This window comes from Spermophilus citellus (assembly GCF_964194105.1).
Source record: "Spermophilus citellus genome assembly, chromosome: 5".
In the NCBI taxonomy this organism is placed as follows: Eukaryota; Metazoa; Chordata; class Mammalia; order Rodentia; family Sciuridae; genus Spermophilus; species Spermophilus citellus.
Window position 1 is genome coordinate 8,415,293 of NC_138186.1, and position 17,150 is coordinate 8,432,442.

At 41.9% G+C, this 17,150-nt stretch overlaps 1 protein-coding gene across 1 annotated transcript in view; it reads right to left on the reverse strand.

Annotated features, from left to right (window-relative positions):
• Positions 1–428: 428 nt before the first annotated feature.
• Positions 429–17,150, reverse strand: part of CAP2 (cyclase associated actin cytoskeleton regulatory protein 2) — a 127,589-nt gene continuing 110,867 nt past the window's right edge. The window contains exons 8-13 of the mRNA XM_081294657.1: positions 14,049–14,238; positions 11,651–11,823; positions 10,455–10,578; positions 10,290–10,372; positions 4,527–4,667; positions 429–1,451 (exon numbers count right to left, since the gene is read on the reverse strand). Of these exons, the coding sequence (XP_081150783.1) occupies positions 1,368–1,451; positions 4,527–4,667; positions 10,290–10,372; positions 10,455–10,578; positions 11,651–11,823; positions 14,049–14,238 (795 nt within the window). The 3' untranslated portion in view covers positions 429–1,367. The remainder of the gene's footprint in view (positions 1,452–4,526; positions 4,668–10,289; positions 10,373–10,454; positions 10,579–11,650; positions 11,824–14,048; positions 14,239–17,150) is intronic.

Sequence of the window (17,150 nt, forward strand, 5' to 3'; positions counted from 1 at the left end):
GCTTGTGTTGTTTCTGCAAGCACAGAATGACACTTTATCACACGTGATCCAAGAAGTTACAATTCAGCACTATGTACCAAAAAGATACAAAGGAATATCTTAGTTACTCATTTTTAAAAAGCAGATACTATCAAGACTACAAAATAGGAGCAGCAAGCCAAACCAACAAACAATTCTTTAGGTTTTAGAAGAAGTAATACATCTATGGCTTTTTTTCATGGTCATTTTTGAGACTGGTTAGCGTCTGGCAAGTGGGAAAGAAGAAATGTTTCTATAATAAAGCACGACACCAGGGGCTGAGGATGTGGCTCAAGCGGTAGCGTGCTCGACTTGCATGCGTGCGGCCCAGGTTCGATCCTCAGCACCACATACCAACAAAGATGTTGTGTCTGCCGAAAACTAAAAAAAATAAATATTAAAAATTAAAAAAAAAAGCACGACACCATTTACAAGGCATCTGATATTTATTTAACAGGCTCAAAACTGGAAAACAAAAATTGAGCTGTTCTCAGAGCAAAATTATGAGATTTCATGTAGCAGAAACATTGCTTCTTCTTATGCCGATCTTTTGGCAGAAGAGTATGCAGAAAAGTGAGTTGTCACGTGACATGGAGGAACAATACTGAAGATGAATAATTAGAAATTTACTTTTTTTTTAACCTTTGCTTTATTTATTTTTATGTGGTGCTGAGGATCGAACTCAGGGCCTCGCATGTGCTAGGCGAGCCTCTACCGCTGAGCCACAACCCTAGCCCTTTACTTTTGTATTTTACTAACTATTAAGGATATAGGTCTTCCAAGGACCAAGAAACCAAATTTGGGCCTTATGTGGAATTTTCTTATTTATTTTTAGGACATGGACTGAAATATGAATTCATGCTGATAGTGTATCCACACCGATAAAGATGAAAATGTAGTAAAAATAAGAAAAAAATCATACATTTTTCTGGGCACACTACTACTATTACATCATATTGAAATAGTCTAAAAGGTAAAAAGGACGTTGATTCCCAAAGGTTTTTTTTCCGACTAGCAATTAAGCCTAAGTGTAAAAGTGATACATGCAGTATTTTTACCTATCAGTGACTGTGTTAAGGATACGAGGGGAACAGAATTCTTTTTTCTTTTTCTTTCAATCAGTAGTGCTCACAAGTTATGTGGAACTAAAATCACACACAAAGGTAAGTCATGAAGAAATGTTAAATATTTCAGAATGCCCACAAAGGCGTGCCAGACACGACGCTGTTTCTAGAGCTCGGGTCTGTTGGAGGCTTAACCTAAAACGAGTCGGCGCTGGAGCTCTTGAATGCTGCTTGCTTGTGTTTGTGTGATGGGACCGAGGTGGGGGGGCCCAGGCTTTCTGGAGATTAGGCCATAATTTCTGCAGGTTCAGTGACCAGCTTGGATCCATCCCATACTGTCTTGAACTGCTCAGGAACAGGAAATTCTCTCTGGAAAAAGGCAAGAAGAACAGAACTTGAACTTTACATTCAAGCTGCCTCAAGACTGGTGAGTGCCATGTCATGGGCAAAGCAATTCCATTGAACCCACATCTGCACCGTGGAGAGGTTTCTGTCACAGAGAGACTCCCACATGTGTCCCTTTTTGTGCCTATAAGCAATAGAACTAGCATTTACAGAGAACCAGCTAGGGGTTATGTGATGCCATCTACAGAAAGCAGAGGCCTGAGGGGAAGCAGCTGGCCCAAGATGGGGGGTGGCCACAGAGCAGATAGCCAGAATCCACACCAATGAAGTCTCTCTCTTTGTTTTTATTTATTTTAACTTTATTTTATTTATTTTACTATGTGCTGAGGATTAAACCCAGTGCCTCACACATGTTGGGCAGGTACTCTACCACTGGGCTACCACCCCAGCCCAAGGCAGTCTCTAATCCACTCCTCTCTACCACATCGGGGTGGTGTCTTATTAACATGCAGACTCTGATTCAGTAGATCAGAGAGGGAAATGAGAATCAAATTTCCAGCACGCCCTCAAGGCTTATGGCCCCAGCCACAGGGAGTGGAATTTATTCCAGTTATCACCTGTCTGCTGTTTGAGAAACTGCAAAAAATGTGTGTAAGCTTGTGTAAACATTTGTTATCCTGCCATTGTACTCTTTCCAGTGGAAAACACACACTCCATACACACCTGTCCCCCACCTCCACGCATACAACCACACAAAGAAGCACAGACTAGTCTAAAAAGGACTCTCCTTCTTCCCCAGTGATTCTCCAGACATTTAAGAGGAAGATGGAAGGGGACCAAGTGGAAAAATCAAAGTGGAATAAAAAATATTCTTAATATCCAGAATTCATCCAGTATTTAAACAATTAGAATTTTACTCTCTCTTAGAATAATTTTACAGTTCAAAAATGATATTTTTGTTGTTGAGCGGCCCCCTTGGCCCTGACTCCTGGAACCTCCCTGAACTTCCTGCATGTGCCAAGCAGACTGAAACCCCACATGCGGGATAAGCTAATGTCTCTGCTCATGAGATGTGACATTTCACTGGAACACACATGACCCCTATCTTCCTAGATGGAGGATCCAACTGTTTCTTTTGAAAGAAGTGAATTATTTATTTTGCTATAAAGAGCAATGAATTCTCCTTGAGTGAAATCTGAAATGGGAAACCTTTAAGTCTTCAAAACCCAATGTGTCCCTGTGGGTGTGTCTGTGTGTGTTGTACCTCATATCACTTCTGGAGCTCTTTTTGATGCATAAATGAAGCTTTGTCCTATAGGTGTTCTAAACTCTCTGTTGGCAGAGAGAAGATAGTAACGTGATGATGGATTTGCTCTGGGAGGCTGATTTCCTTCAGGATGAACCACCCCACCATCCATCTCTGGAGGGAAATGACCATGGTGGGCCCTCAGGATGGTTCCCATTACCTCCAACTTAAAAATGTATGAAGGGGGTCAAGGACTGAAGACTCAGGGTAATTCACCTGCACAGGCAAGACTACAGTTCCAGCATAAAAACTCAGGCACTGCTTGTAGTCACTCTTTAGGCCAGCGGATCTTAATCTCAGCCCCACACTGGAACCACCTGGAAAGCTTTAACACCACAGATGCTGGGTGGCATGCCCAGAGAGTCCAGCTTAATGAGCCTGCAGTGCTCAGCCAACCCCGCTGCTTTCCTTAGCAGGTCCAGTTCCCATGCAGCTGAGCCTTCTGCTTAAACAGCTGCGAAGGCGAGGGATCATATGATTTATGGCTCTTCAGTTCTGGAGAATTCTCCTACTCTGAGGCTCTTCGGTATTGCCTTGAGCTCTTCCATAATTTTTAGGGTGAGAGCCCAAGAAGGGACTCTTCTCTTGCGGGACTCTTCTCTTGCTCAGGGCTGGGTGTCCACATGCGGAGTGGTGAAGCACCCTCTGATGCTTGTAGTTTTGTGTTGTAAACTGAAAGGATGAATTCTAGGCTGCTCTATATGGTATGTGGCCTGTGGAGCCGAAGAACTTGGCAGTGGGGAAAGGAGCAGTGGGCTGCAGCCACGTCTGTCCATGGAGGTCAACCTGTCTCTGACTGCCGTGTAGACAGCTGGAGACTGACCTCTCAGCTCATGTGGCCCCTCTTCCTAAGGTGTGCCTGCTAAATTACCTTTTCTTCCATTCTTTCCTGGTTCACTAGTCCCCTGCTTAGACCCAGAGGGAATGATCTCTATTTATTCTCCTACTTCTAAGTAATGACAACTAGCAGATCCATGATACTCCATTATCCAGAAATGTTATTTATTCACTTAAATTCCCTTTTCTATGGATGAGAATACCTGCATGCTTCTTTTAGATGCTATTGGAAGGAAGGAGCAAAGAAAAGAAATGCTGGCAAAATCACTTAAGCTTGTGTTTCTCAGAAGGGCCACTGGGTGGCCCGATGGCATTAGAATCACCTGGGATGCAATTAGCAATCCAGACGCCCAGAGGCTCCATCTGGAGCCTCCCCAATCCCACCTCTAGGTATAGGGTTTGAGTCTGGCCATTTCTTCTTCTTCTTCTTCTTCATTTTATTGTTTTGTCTTTTTTTGGAATTGGGGGTCAAACCCAGGGCTTTGTGAGTGCAAGACAGACACTTTGCCATTGAGCGACATGCCAGCCCATCTCACCAAGCTTCTCACTGATTCTTATGGTAAGTGGAGGATCTCTGACTTGAGCAAACCTTCACAAACAGTTCTACTTAACTGTCCCCTCTCCTCCTTCCCATCCCCCCACCCCCAAAGCCTTCTCCTTTCCTGTTCCGCTCCATCAGAGCTCAGGAAAAATATTTAGCCCTACACAATATGAATTCAGATGCATGCTGCGCTATTCGGTAGCAGCTGGCCTATTATAGTAGCGATCAGTGACCTGCTGTGGGAATGGGCAGTGGGCAGAGCCCAGGAGCTGAGCAAGAGTGGTGGAAGGCAACTCCCTGAACTTGTTCCCACCTGTGATGGAGCTCCACCTGTGATGGAGCTCCATGCTGGTGGTTTGTTGTCTAATCAATCTCTAAGAATTTTAATAATGACAGCTGCCTGGGAAGTACTTACATAATCACCATCCTGAGGGACAAGGACATTCATTTCGGAAGACTTGGCGCTCACCAGCTCACAGTCCAAGGCGTCTTCACTGAGGTACACGTGGCAGCCTTCTGTCTTGTTAATGGAAATTGTTGGCACTCTCCCCATTACCTGAAATGAGGTGGGGGGAAATCTAGGGTCAAAGCAAACCGATAGAAATGACAGTGTTCCCCAATAAATCCATCTAGATTCTTCTTGGCCTTAGCTTGGGCTTAGCCAAACGTTAGGAAGTGCTAGGTGGAAGCTAGGGAGACTGGTTAATGGGCTCCAGGGTGAATAGGGAGGTGTCGTTTGGGGATACAATGAAAAGACCACACAAGGGGATTCTCAAACCTCTGGGCCTCTTTCCCAAGATAAAATTAAGGGATTAATTTGGAAACAGCAGCTAAATGTTTAGAAAAAGTCTTGCAGCACCTGTAAGTGGATCTGAACCATATATTTGATTTCATGATAAAAGAAACAAGATGCATTTGCTTTATTTGCTAAAAATTTTCGTTTTGACAAATATCTAGAAACTGGGATTTAAACAAGTACTAATACTGACATTTAAGAATAGGATTATTCTTGAGCAGAAACTGAGTAGATTGTTCCTAAATTAAGAATAAGTAAGAAACACTACAATTCTTTTCATGTATGTACTTTTGGTGGATAAAAATCTCAGTGGATGAATGCAAAGTTTATATGAGATGAGTTCTTAGAAGTGTATTTATTTTAGGAGCCAAAACTGGGGGCTTAGCTCAGGATACTCATTATACGGATAAACAGGACTGTGCACAAGAGAGGGCAATTCCTGGTATTGTTTACAAATACTAAATGCTGTAAAAATTCTGATCAGTTTTAAGTTTCTCTTTGAACAGTTTTCAGAAATCACCCCAAATTGCACAGGAGCAGAATGCCCCCAAAGACACTATGATTTTCCTTCTTGTAATGGTAATTAAAGTGATAAAGACATCTCCTCTTTCACCCTGAAGAAAAGGCTAGATTGCAAACCAAAGCAGCAAGTCCTGTTGATGGTGCAGGTGATGTAAAGAATTCCTTGGGGGGCATCTGGTCAGATCGCCCTACTTCTCTGTTTTCTCTCTTCTCTGCATAGAAACTGAACACTGAGTTGGAATTGAACCTCAGTGCTAAAGTAAAGGCAGAGGTAGTTCAAGGTCAGGTAAGTACAGGGCTCAGCCACAAATAAAAGAATAATAGTACATATGTGTATTTAAAAAATGTGTCAGCAGCTATGTTTTGATAATATCGAGATTTGCTTATTTTATAATGATGTAGAGCATTTACATTCTGACCAAAGCTGTATGAATACTAGGCAAGCAGAGCAAAGGGATGTCTTGTCACTGTCTCTTAGAACGTATTTAGACATTGCTAGAGTATGCCAAAATCCTAAAGTGTCCTGGGTATTGGAAAAGGCAATAGCAAAAATTAAAAATAGCCCTGTTATGTTAAGAACTGCAATTTCCACAGCATTTTGGTCAATGACATATTTGAATACATTATAAACATGGCTTTCCCTGGTAGTCTCTGAATACTTTAGGAATAGAGAGTGTTTCTTATCAGGAGAGTTGGGCCAAAGAGCTCCTCTGCTGAGTGACAGGTGGCATGTGAGCTTGCGCAGGCGGGTACTCCTGCTCTACCTCTAAGTTCCTCTTTTAGTCTCATGTAGTTTTTCACAAACATGTTTCTCCATAAAATTTTTAACATTCCCATTGACTTCTTGGGTCTCTCTCTTTTCCCATAATTTGTGTATTTTACTATGATGTTTGCCAAAAGTAGGATGACTGGTCAGATCCTGTGAACTTCAGTCCTGACCTGGTTATTCCTTTCAATCTTTTAATAGCATTATTGAAGGAAAACCTGCAAAAATAAATTCACCCATCTTGAGTGTACAACTCCGTTATATTTAATAAATTCACAGACTTGTGCAATCATCACTACAACCCAGTTTTAGAACATTTCCATCATCCTCAAAATATCCCTAATGGCCACTCACAATCCATCCCCACCCCCACCCCACCCCAGGCCACCACTAATCGGTTTTCTGTTTCTATTGTGTGCAGGCCCTTTTAAGTGCTTTAAATAGGTAATGACATTCCCTTGGTTTGAACATGCCAAAGTTCAAAAAGTATTCACTAAATGTTTTTCTCTGAATTGCACTGCTGAATTTCTATCATTCTGATACAAGAAAACATGGCTTATCCTTAAAAATATTACAATATATTTCAAAAATAGAAAAATATATAAAGAATAATACAACAAATACAGCAATGTGTATATGCTACCAATAGCTTCATCCGAGTGATTCATTTTGGCTTATTTCCTATTTTTTTAAGAGACTAAAATTTTCTAATATTGTTGAAGCCCCTTCATAACATATACCACCTCACTGATCTCTCCTTCCTCTGTAACTACTCTTCTGGATTTTGTGCTTCTGATTCACCAAGTCTGTCTATTGTTTACCAGGTCTGTCTGTTGGTTAAAGCGATTGGCATGGCTACCCTGAGTTCTCAGAAGTACATTTACTATGTGGTATTGTTTGCATGTCTTCAATCTTTTTATAAATAGGTACATTGCACAACGTCTGCCACTCTATAACGCCTTCATTGCTCAATACCGTTTTATACACGCAGCTGCGGAGCCTTCATTTTCACTAACGTGCAGTGTTCTGTGAGGAGGATGTATTCACTTGCCAGTTGGTGGACATTTAAACTGGTTGTTTTTACTGGCATTCTGAATGACACGGCATCAAATACATTTCGAGTCTCCTTGGCATATGTACGAGTGCTTCTTTACTGTTTATTCCTAAGAGCAAATTAGTCACACAGTATGATGTGACTTCATGAGATGGGGCCAGTTTGCTCAGCAGTGAGTGCAACAGAATCACTCTCCCAACACGGATGCACCAGGGTTCTCATGTTCCACTTCTCTTAACATACAGGCAATCCTCAACTCGAAGTTCTTAGAGTATGAGATTCAGTTCAAGGCACCCTGCAAAGGGCATTCTGAATCCAAAACTGTGTGAAAATATATTTCTAATTATTAACTTTACATACACCTATGCCTATGCTTATATATGTATTCACTTACATATACACCTACATATAGGTATAGGGATGTATACGTATGTTTCTATACACATAGATATCCATGTATATCTACATGTATGTATACTCATATGTATCAAACAATTCTGTTTTCCTTCTCTGAGTTGCTTTAATAATCTTTGCCCATTTTCCTATTAGATTGTTAGTTTTTTTTCTTATTGATTCATGGTCCATTCTTTATATATTCTGGACATAAATCCTTTTTGTTTATCTGCAAAGATTTCCCCAAATTTATGGTTGTCTTTCAGCTTTGTATATCAGGTCTACTTGTTGAACTATAATTTTATATTTATTTTTTATTTGTTCTTTTTATATACATGATAGTAGAATGTATTTTGACATATTATGCATGCATGGAGTATAACTTCCCATTCTTACGGCTGAACATCATGGGGAGTTCCCTTCCCCCCATTTTAATTTTAATGATATTTACTAATTTTAGATTAATTGGTTCTTCTCTTTATGGTTTGTGCTTTTTGATCCAATTAGTTTCTTTCTTTCTTTCTTTGAGGTCACCAAGACGTTCTGCATGTTATTCTCAGAGTTCAAAAGTATTTCTTTTAATAATTAAAACTTTACTTTTATGTATGATGAGAATTCAGTATATATTTTTTTCCCAAATAGATAATCAATTGTCCTAAACACACACTTCTCTTAATGTATCTATCTATTTCAGGGCTTGCCAGGCTGTTTGTGAGTCTTTTTCTATACTTCCCATACTATAACGTTTTCAATGACTCAATATCTGGTATGCAAGTCCATTCAGCTTGTTCATTTGCTTTCAAATCGTTTTAGCTATTCTTGTCCACTAGTTTTCCAAATGAATTTTAAGGCCATTTTTCATCAAAAATCCTGTTGAGATGTTTGAGTTGAGTTTCACTGAACTTATGGGTTAAATAAATGGAGACCACTGATACTGACGTCTTTCTGTCCATTTATTTACATCTCTTTTGTGTTCTTTATGAATACCTTCCATTTTGGGTGTTATTTTTTCCCTAAGCACCCTACAGTTTGGTTGTGATTTTAAATATTATTTTGTATTACATTTTCTAAGACTTACTTGTAGTATAAAGACAGGTTGTGGTTTTTGCATGCTGATGTTGTATCCAACTATCTTGCTGAATGTTTCTTCAGTTTCATAGTTTGTTAACTCTCTTGGATTTTATGTAAAGGCAATCATATTTTTAAAAATATTTTTTTCTTAGTTGTCAATGGGTCTTTATTTTATTTATTTATACGTGGTGCTTAGAATTAAACCCAGTGCCTCACACATGCTAGGCAAGAGCTCTACCACTGAGCTACAACCCCAGCCCAAGGCAATCATTTTGTTGGCAAATAAGGACATCTTTGTTCTTCCTTTTCCAGTTTTATATCCCTCAATTATTTTTCTCATCTTATTGCACAGATTGTACCTTTAATACATCACTAAAAGCAATGATGGAAGGAATTTTCTTATTTTTCTGACTTTAATGGCAATTCTAAAGTTTTAAATTAAGTTTGAGTTTTGCTGTAGCATTTTTCAAGATACCCTTACTTTGCTGACAGAATGTAGTATAGCTTCTCTGACTTTTTCCTAATATTATCAGCTATAGCTCCAGAGCTGGCATTAGTGCCCAGGTGTCCTGATGCCCAGTCAGGATTATTTCCGTTTGACAGACACATGCAGAACTAACTTCTAAAATTACCATCAGTGAAATGTAAATGTGCACACAGGGGACTCTAATTAAAGGTTTCAGTGGTGACCAGCAACTTGGGAGGCTGAGGCAGGAGGATTCAATTTTGAGGTGAGACCCTGGCTCAAAAGAAAACAAAAAGAGCTGGGGATGTGGCTCAATGTTAGAGCACCCCTGGTTTAATTCTCAGTGCTATTAAAAAAAAAAAAAAGAAAGAAAAAGAAAAAAGTGTCAGGAAAGCAAAAAGATTTGTGCAGTCAAAATCTAATTTGAACAAACATTCTTGGGAAGTATCAGGTGGTGAAGGATAATTAACAATAGGGAAAAATGTAGCCAAAGACAGTTGGCCAAAGATGTGAGACACCCTCTAGATTTTGGTGTATCGTTAAATCCCATTTGGCTAAAGCAAAATTACTAAACAACTACAGGTTTTCTTCTATTTTTGAAAATTCAATTTCAATTTGACTTCCCAGGTGTTATTCTGATGACCTCACTAACTCTTAAGAAGAATTTTTCTTCTAAGACCAATTTTCCCAGTAGGGTTGGGAAAGAGTGCCTTAATTTTCCCGGGGATGATGGTGCTATGCTGAGAAATCTGCTTAGTATTTTTACACACACATGTAATTGATCCATTCCAATCCACCAAACATTTATTTATTAGACAACTACTGTGTGCAGGTCCTGTGCAAATCTCTGGAGCTGTAAAGATTAGTTAGTTGTCCTTGAAATAGACAGTAAACCAGTAGAGGGATGTGTTAGAGGCGGAGAAGGGGGAGTGAATGCTCAGAAGAAAGACAGGATGAGCCAGAAGAGGCAACGACAGAGCTATGTTTGGAAAGAATAGGAGCAGGAGTTTTCCCGGTGGACGAGGAGGAGTGAGGGTCCCCCTGCAGGCAGAGTGGGCGGTGCATGTGAGGCCACCGCCAGGGTGGAGCAGGGCTGAAAGGGCTGCTTACCTGGATCTGAATGTCCTTGGAGTTGATCACTTCCACGATCCCCACCACATTGTCAAACACCAGGCCAAACTTCTTACAGTTATCTAGAGGGGGAAAAGCCCACTAAATACAGCATGCCTGAACACAACCCACCAGAGGAACCACAGAGCCGCCCCTTGGCCCTACCAATGGTAATAGAATTTATTTTCCCATTTATCTGGAGTGTCGATTTGTCACATTTGAAAACGTAAGCCACTTGTTTCAGTTCAGTCTCTGAAATCACGAGGTCATTCCTGTCCTCTTGATACTCCTAAAATTAAAACAGACACAAATATTAAGTTCGAGGATACACAGATAAACGAGTCCACCGGGCACTGAAGTCACCATGCAGCTGGGATGATAGCTTTTCAGGGTGCTCTTCGTTCAGATCCATGTCCGCCCAGGCCTTACCTTGTCATCGTAATGACGAAAATGGATGGAACTACCTAGAAGGGGGTCAGGGTCAATGTGCAAGCATCGGGTACTGGCTCCCTGGTGAGTGGACAGGGCTGAAGCAAGGATGTGAGAGCTGTGGAGACACTGATGCCAAGGCCTTGATCCTGCAGCAAAATCCACTGTGCCACGTAGGAGATTGGCAGAGGGGCTGCTGAAGGGACACAACAGCGGTCCAGCTCCACTGTGTTTTCAGGCCATGACAACCTTTCCAGGGATTTGGTCCTTATGCTTCTGGGATGCTCTCTGGAATGTAGAGGACACTAGCTTTCCCCACTTTCAAAATGTCCTTGTCCTGCTCACAGCGTTAGCCCTGAAGGTGGGGGTGGTAGCGGTAGTGTATGGCTGTATCAGGGCCTCCATAAGGGGCACCAAGGGAACACTACGCAGATCAGAACGGGGCACACCTTCCCCAGGCCACAAGCTATTGTGGTTTCTCACTGCCTGGTTGGAAGCTCATAGAAATGAGTAGTCAAATTCACAAAGACAGAAAGGAGAAGGTGGCCACCAGGGGCTGCGGGCAGGAGGCTAGGGGAGCATCATATGCTGGGCTCAGGGTTTTAGTTCTGCAAGATGCAGAGAGTTCCATGGAGTTCCATGGTTGGATGGTGGTAATGGTGCACAACAACGTCACTGCCCTTAATAATGCCACTGAAATGTACCCTTAAAATGGTTCACGCGTAAATTTTATGTTATGTGTATATTACCACAATTAAAAACAACTTTAAAAATGTTGAAGAAAATAATGCATGAGAGTCAGAAAAAATTTATGGAAGCATTTGGAAATGCACAGTGCCTCCTCCAGCCAGCGTCCTTTCTTAAGACCCAGGAAAATGGATGGTGCATTCATCAAAGTGTGTGAAGAACACAGGTCAAAGGTCTTCACTCACCACCCTCCACTTCTTTCCTTCCAACTCGAACACTGGAGCATGTTTCTGGGGAGAAGAGGATTTGGGAGATGTGGGACTTGGAGTGTGGGATTTGGTTGGAGATCGCACTTGTCCTTGGGCCCGCAGGCTGGGATTCTTGTATGTCTTCTGGTCGTCTGTGACATGCCGGAGCCCTAGGAAAGCAACACACATGGGCACATTTCTTTATGACATATGCAAAAGGAAAGATGCTTGATGTAAACAAGCAGAACTTCTGGTGGTGCTATTTTTGTTACAGAGTAGTTCTAAGCATGTTAATGGTATTTCTTGCTGCCTAGTTAAAAGTTGATGGAAATGAGCAGCCGAATTCAGAGAGACAGAGAGCAGAATGGAGGTTGGGGTGTGTGTGTGTGTGTGTGTGTGTGTGTGTGTGTGTGTAGTGGGGGAGGGGAACAGGGATCCTGTGTAAGTTGATACTGATAGAAGCACCATGGGCACTTTTTAACTTGAGGCCCTCCGTCTTTAGGTAGAAATTCTGCAACAGACAAAAAAAGGGGGCTGGGAATGTGGCTCAAGTGGTAGTGCGCTGGCCTGGCAAGCGTGCGGCCCGGGTTCGATCCTCAGCACCACATACCAACAAAGATGTTGTGTCTGCCGAGAACTAAAAAATAAATATTAAAAATTCTCTCTCTCTCTCTCTCTCTCTCTCCCCCTCTCTCACTCTCTCTTAAAAAAAAAAAAAGCCAGAACAAAAACAACAACAACAAAACAACAAAAACCCAACTCCCATATCAATTACTACATTACCACAAAAAATCTCATGGTTTGTTTCTTTTCTCATGGCTAAATCACCCACAAGAACGGGCCTGAAAAGTCAGGCATTCGGGTGAGTGTATATCAGAGTATAGAATCAACTTCTATGCCCTGTTGATTCAGAGTACAGAATGCCTTTATGGTTTAGAATGCAAGCGCTTTTGACCCTGATATATCTTAACTGTTGTATTTTTAAAAATTAACCATCACTATGAGGACAAAGGTAGTTCGGTGATAGAGCTCCTCAGCAAGCCAGGACACCGCGTCAGGACAGAGGTGCTGCCGTTGGCCATTTTCATTTCACTTGACCTCGATGCTTGGGTTTTAGAGGATGCTGCTGGAGCACCAGAGGCTGCAGGGGTGAAGTAGTGCAGTGGTTGACTGAGAACCCAGAGTCTCTGAGTTCTTCCTGCTCCACTGAGACCGTCTGCCTAGACTTGAAGAGTGTAGACGCCCTCCCAGCTATGGTGCCCTCCTCCTTTGTGTTGGGGGTGGGAGTGGAATGACTCATGCATCGCTGGCCTTGGGGTTTATGGTTTGAATCTGGAATGTGCCCCCCAAAGCCCATGTGTTGAGATCTCTAGAGATGAAAATTAATCCGAATGTTTATGAATATCAATACATATATAGCATACAGGGACATAAATATGACCATGTGCATGTAGAGGTACATGAATATGGATGTGTATGTGTACATGAAAATGAACATGTACACATACACATGCATGAATATACAAATATATATGGATATGAGTACCAATAAGAACATGTACATAAATATGAATATGAAGGTGTCATGTACATAATTATGAACATGTGTATGATTCCATATGAGAATATGAATGTGTGCATGAGTATGAATACATGCACATGAATATGAAAGTGTATATGAGCATGAATAAGAATGTGTTCATTTACATGTGCATGAATTGAATATGTGTATGAATATGCATATGTGTATAAATATGCATATGTATATGATTATGCATATGTACATGTACCTTAAAAAGTACATGAATAAGAATGTGAATGTCCACACATACATGTGCATGAATATGACTGCGAATGTGTGCATGAACGTGTGAATGAATGTGTGCATGAACATGAATGTAAATATACTCTCCATTGATGAGATCCCACTCCAAATGCAGCAAGTTTTGGAGGTGGGACTTTTAGGTAATCACTGGGGCTCTGACTTCATCAGCTGATTAATCCATTTGCTGGATTAATCTACTGAGAGCTTTATAGTCTACTGCGTGGAAACTGTAGGCAAATGGGGCATAGGTGGGGGAGGTAGGGCGCCCGGGGCCTGGCCTTGGACTACGCCTGAGTCCCTTCCTCTCCCTCTCTGCCTCTGTGCTTACTGACTGCCTGGAGGTGAGCGGCCTTCCGTTGCCCTTCTGATGCAAAGTTCTGCCTCATCTTGGCCCAAGGAATAGAGGTGTCCAACAAATGAACTGAACCTGTGAAACTCTGAGTTGAAATAAACTTTTCTAAGTTGTTCTAGTCAGGCATTTGGGTCACAGTGACAAAAAGCGGACTGACACAGGATGATGTTCCTGGAGGCAAAGGGAAAGCAGCACACTTTGGGGTCTCATGTGCTCACCTTTGGTGATGGCTTCTCCCTGGTTAAGCTGGGCAAACAAAGCCGAACGAGAAGGAGAGGACTCCTCTTTTCTGCCTTCGTTCTCAAAAAGTGGAGGTGGTCCTGGGGGAGGCGGTGGAGGAGGAGGTGGCGGGAGGCCAGGCCCAGAAGAGAGGACAGAAAACGCCGATGCCGTGGTCGCTACAGGACCCTGCGGAAGGCAGAGGAGGGGGCTGCCCTGAGCCGGGGGCCTGCTGGGGTGTGGCCAGAGTTCCCCAGAACCTGCTGCCAGAGAGGGAGTGGGGCTGAGGACCCCCAGGGGCTCCCCAGGCGTATGGGTGCTGTGTGGGTCTGTTCAGGATCCTGGATGGAGGCAGGGCCTGCCTGGGGACATGACTGTCAGTAGAATCTGCATGTCCAGGAGCCCACTGCCAACTCAGGCAAACAAGGCCACATTCACAAGTTCACGTCCAACGCTCAGGATAGGAAAAGAACTGGACCTAGGCCAATTCAGAATCCTAAGGGGAAAAGTGGTCCAGCTGATAAAATTAGCTTTACAGGGACACTGGAAACTGCAACCACCCAGGACAGAGAGGACAAGAAGGGGGGAAGGCGAAAAATAACCCAGGGTTCCTAATGTTTTTGAACTTTTCTTCCCCCCAGTATTAGGGATGGAACTCAGGGGCGGTTATCCCTGGAGGCACATCCCCAGCCCTTTTTATTTTTCTGTTTTGAGACAGGGTCTCACCAAGTTGCTTAGGACCTCACCAAATTGCTGAGGTTGGCTTTGAACTTTTGCTTCTTCTGCCTCAGCTTTCTGAGCCACTGGGATTACAGACATGCACCACTGCACCTGGCTGTTTTTTTAACCTTTTTGAGCAGCTCAAGAGAGAAATACTGAAAATCTTTGGAAATCTTTTTCCACATATACATGCTTCAAATTGACCCCCAAAGACCATATGTGACCTGTCAGACCTGCAGATCGTCTCAGGTAATGACCTAAAGATTAGCAAAGGGCTCTTGGCAGGCAGGCCACTAAGAGACCAACGGAAACCAGAGCCTTCCCGAGAAAGGGCTGGGCTCATTTTCATCTTCTTTGCTATGTGAAGTGCAACCTTGGTTTCCAATATGGAGGTCCAACGAGGGCAAATGGCAGTCGAGGGTGATAGAAAAGGTATCCCAGACATCCAAAGATACCCCAGAAAACCAAAGGCTGAATGTTGTCTCTGATGTGCAGAAGCTGGTCTGAAATAAGAGGTAGGGGGATTAAAAAAAAAAAAGAACAGAAGAAAGATCAGGGGAGTAGACAAAGGGGAATGAAAGGAAGGGAAGAGGGACGGGATAGAGAAAGAAAGTGGAAGAAATCTGACCAAACTTTCCTAGGTACAGATATACCATAGTGAATATCACCACGGTACACATCCACAAGACACTAATTTTGAAAAAAAATATAAGTAATAACAAAGATCAGTAGACAGAGGGAAGGGAGTAGGGGGAGGGAGGAGGGAAGGGAAGAGGGAACTACTGGAGACTGAATTAGAATAAATTATAATCCACGCTTTTATAATTATGTCAAAAGAAATCATATTGTCATGTATAAAAAGAACCAATAAAACTATATAAACTACATATAAATAATAAAACATATTTAATAAAGGATATTTATATATGTATATACACACACACAAACACATATATTTTATTTTTAAACCCTGAAGTAGAACTGTTTTATCTATGTTAAGAAATCATAAGCCAATTCAACTTTAAGAAGTCAGGATACTTGGGCTGAGGCTGTGGCCCAGCGGGAGAGTACTTGCCTAGCATGTGTGAGGCACTGGGTTTGAGCCTCAGCATCACATAAAAAAATAAATACATAAAATAAAGGTGAGAAAGAAATTTAAAAAAAAAATCAGGAATCTTAAAATATTGGGAATGATGGAAGTGTGGCCTAGATTCATAGACTTTTAATACAAAATATAATAGGTAAAATATTCCATAGGGGTTAATAAACATTAACGAACACAGAACATTCCTTCTTTCACAAACAGCTCAGTATTACCAGGTGCCAAAATTAGTTAGTTTTTGCCTATAATAGTTTTCGAAAACAAGCTCTTTTCATAGTACTTATAAAATCTCTGTTCAATGTAGAATTACTCTGAAAAGATTCATCTCTTATTCAGAAAGGGTGTTTTTAAAACCCAGCAGGCCGGAAGTCTCGTCTCTTGAAGATGTCATCGGTAATAAGTTTTTGTTTCTAGGGAAGCAGCCCGACTCCATCAGGATTCTGGGGTCAAGTAGAAAATGATTTCAAGTTCTTGAGACCAACCAATTTTTCCCCAGCATCTACACAATTTTCTATCATGTCACTGGGGTGCAATTTGAGAATCTGCTTTGAATCATAAACAGCATATAATACAAGCTTTATGCATCCAATGACATTCCAGTCCTCAGTTACAGACACGAGAAACCACTTCTGCTCATAAGCCTGTAACAATTCATATAGCCGTGGAGGGAACAGTTCCCCCCCCCCGCCCCCTGCAACACTGCAGCTTTACTGATCTCCTATTTTGTGGACAGGGGACATGATACTGGCTTCTAAATTTTAGAATGATTTAGATGGTTCTTTGGCTCTCAGAATTGAACTTCTCTCCACAAGCCAGTAAAAGACTTGGAAACTGATAAACCACGTAGTCAGCTTTTTGGAATTTTGTTGCTTTTATGTGATTGACCCAGGACAGAAGACAGATGATTTACTGTGACAGATGTTGAAAACAAAAGTCAAAGAAATCGGGGCCCTGGGACCTGTTGGAACTCTGCATCACATGCTCTCAGGAATCCCGGCCACAAGTAGCAGCCACACCAACTGGAATCCCAGCCTGACACTGAATCTCAAGGCATCCTAATGAGAAAAAGGGGCAATCAATGGTCCAGGAAGGGATGGCCTGAGAATTATGGGTAGTCTAGTATGCACTAAGCACCGATCATTTTCATTTATTTAGTGAATATTTAATGCTTAGTAATAACAGTCTTTATGCCAGGGGTTCTGAAGCTTGTCTGAACATTAGAAGCATCTGGGATCTTTTGACATCCTCCAAGCCCAGGCCACTGTGCACAGACACTCTC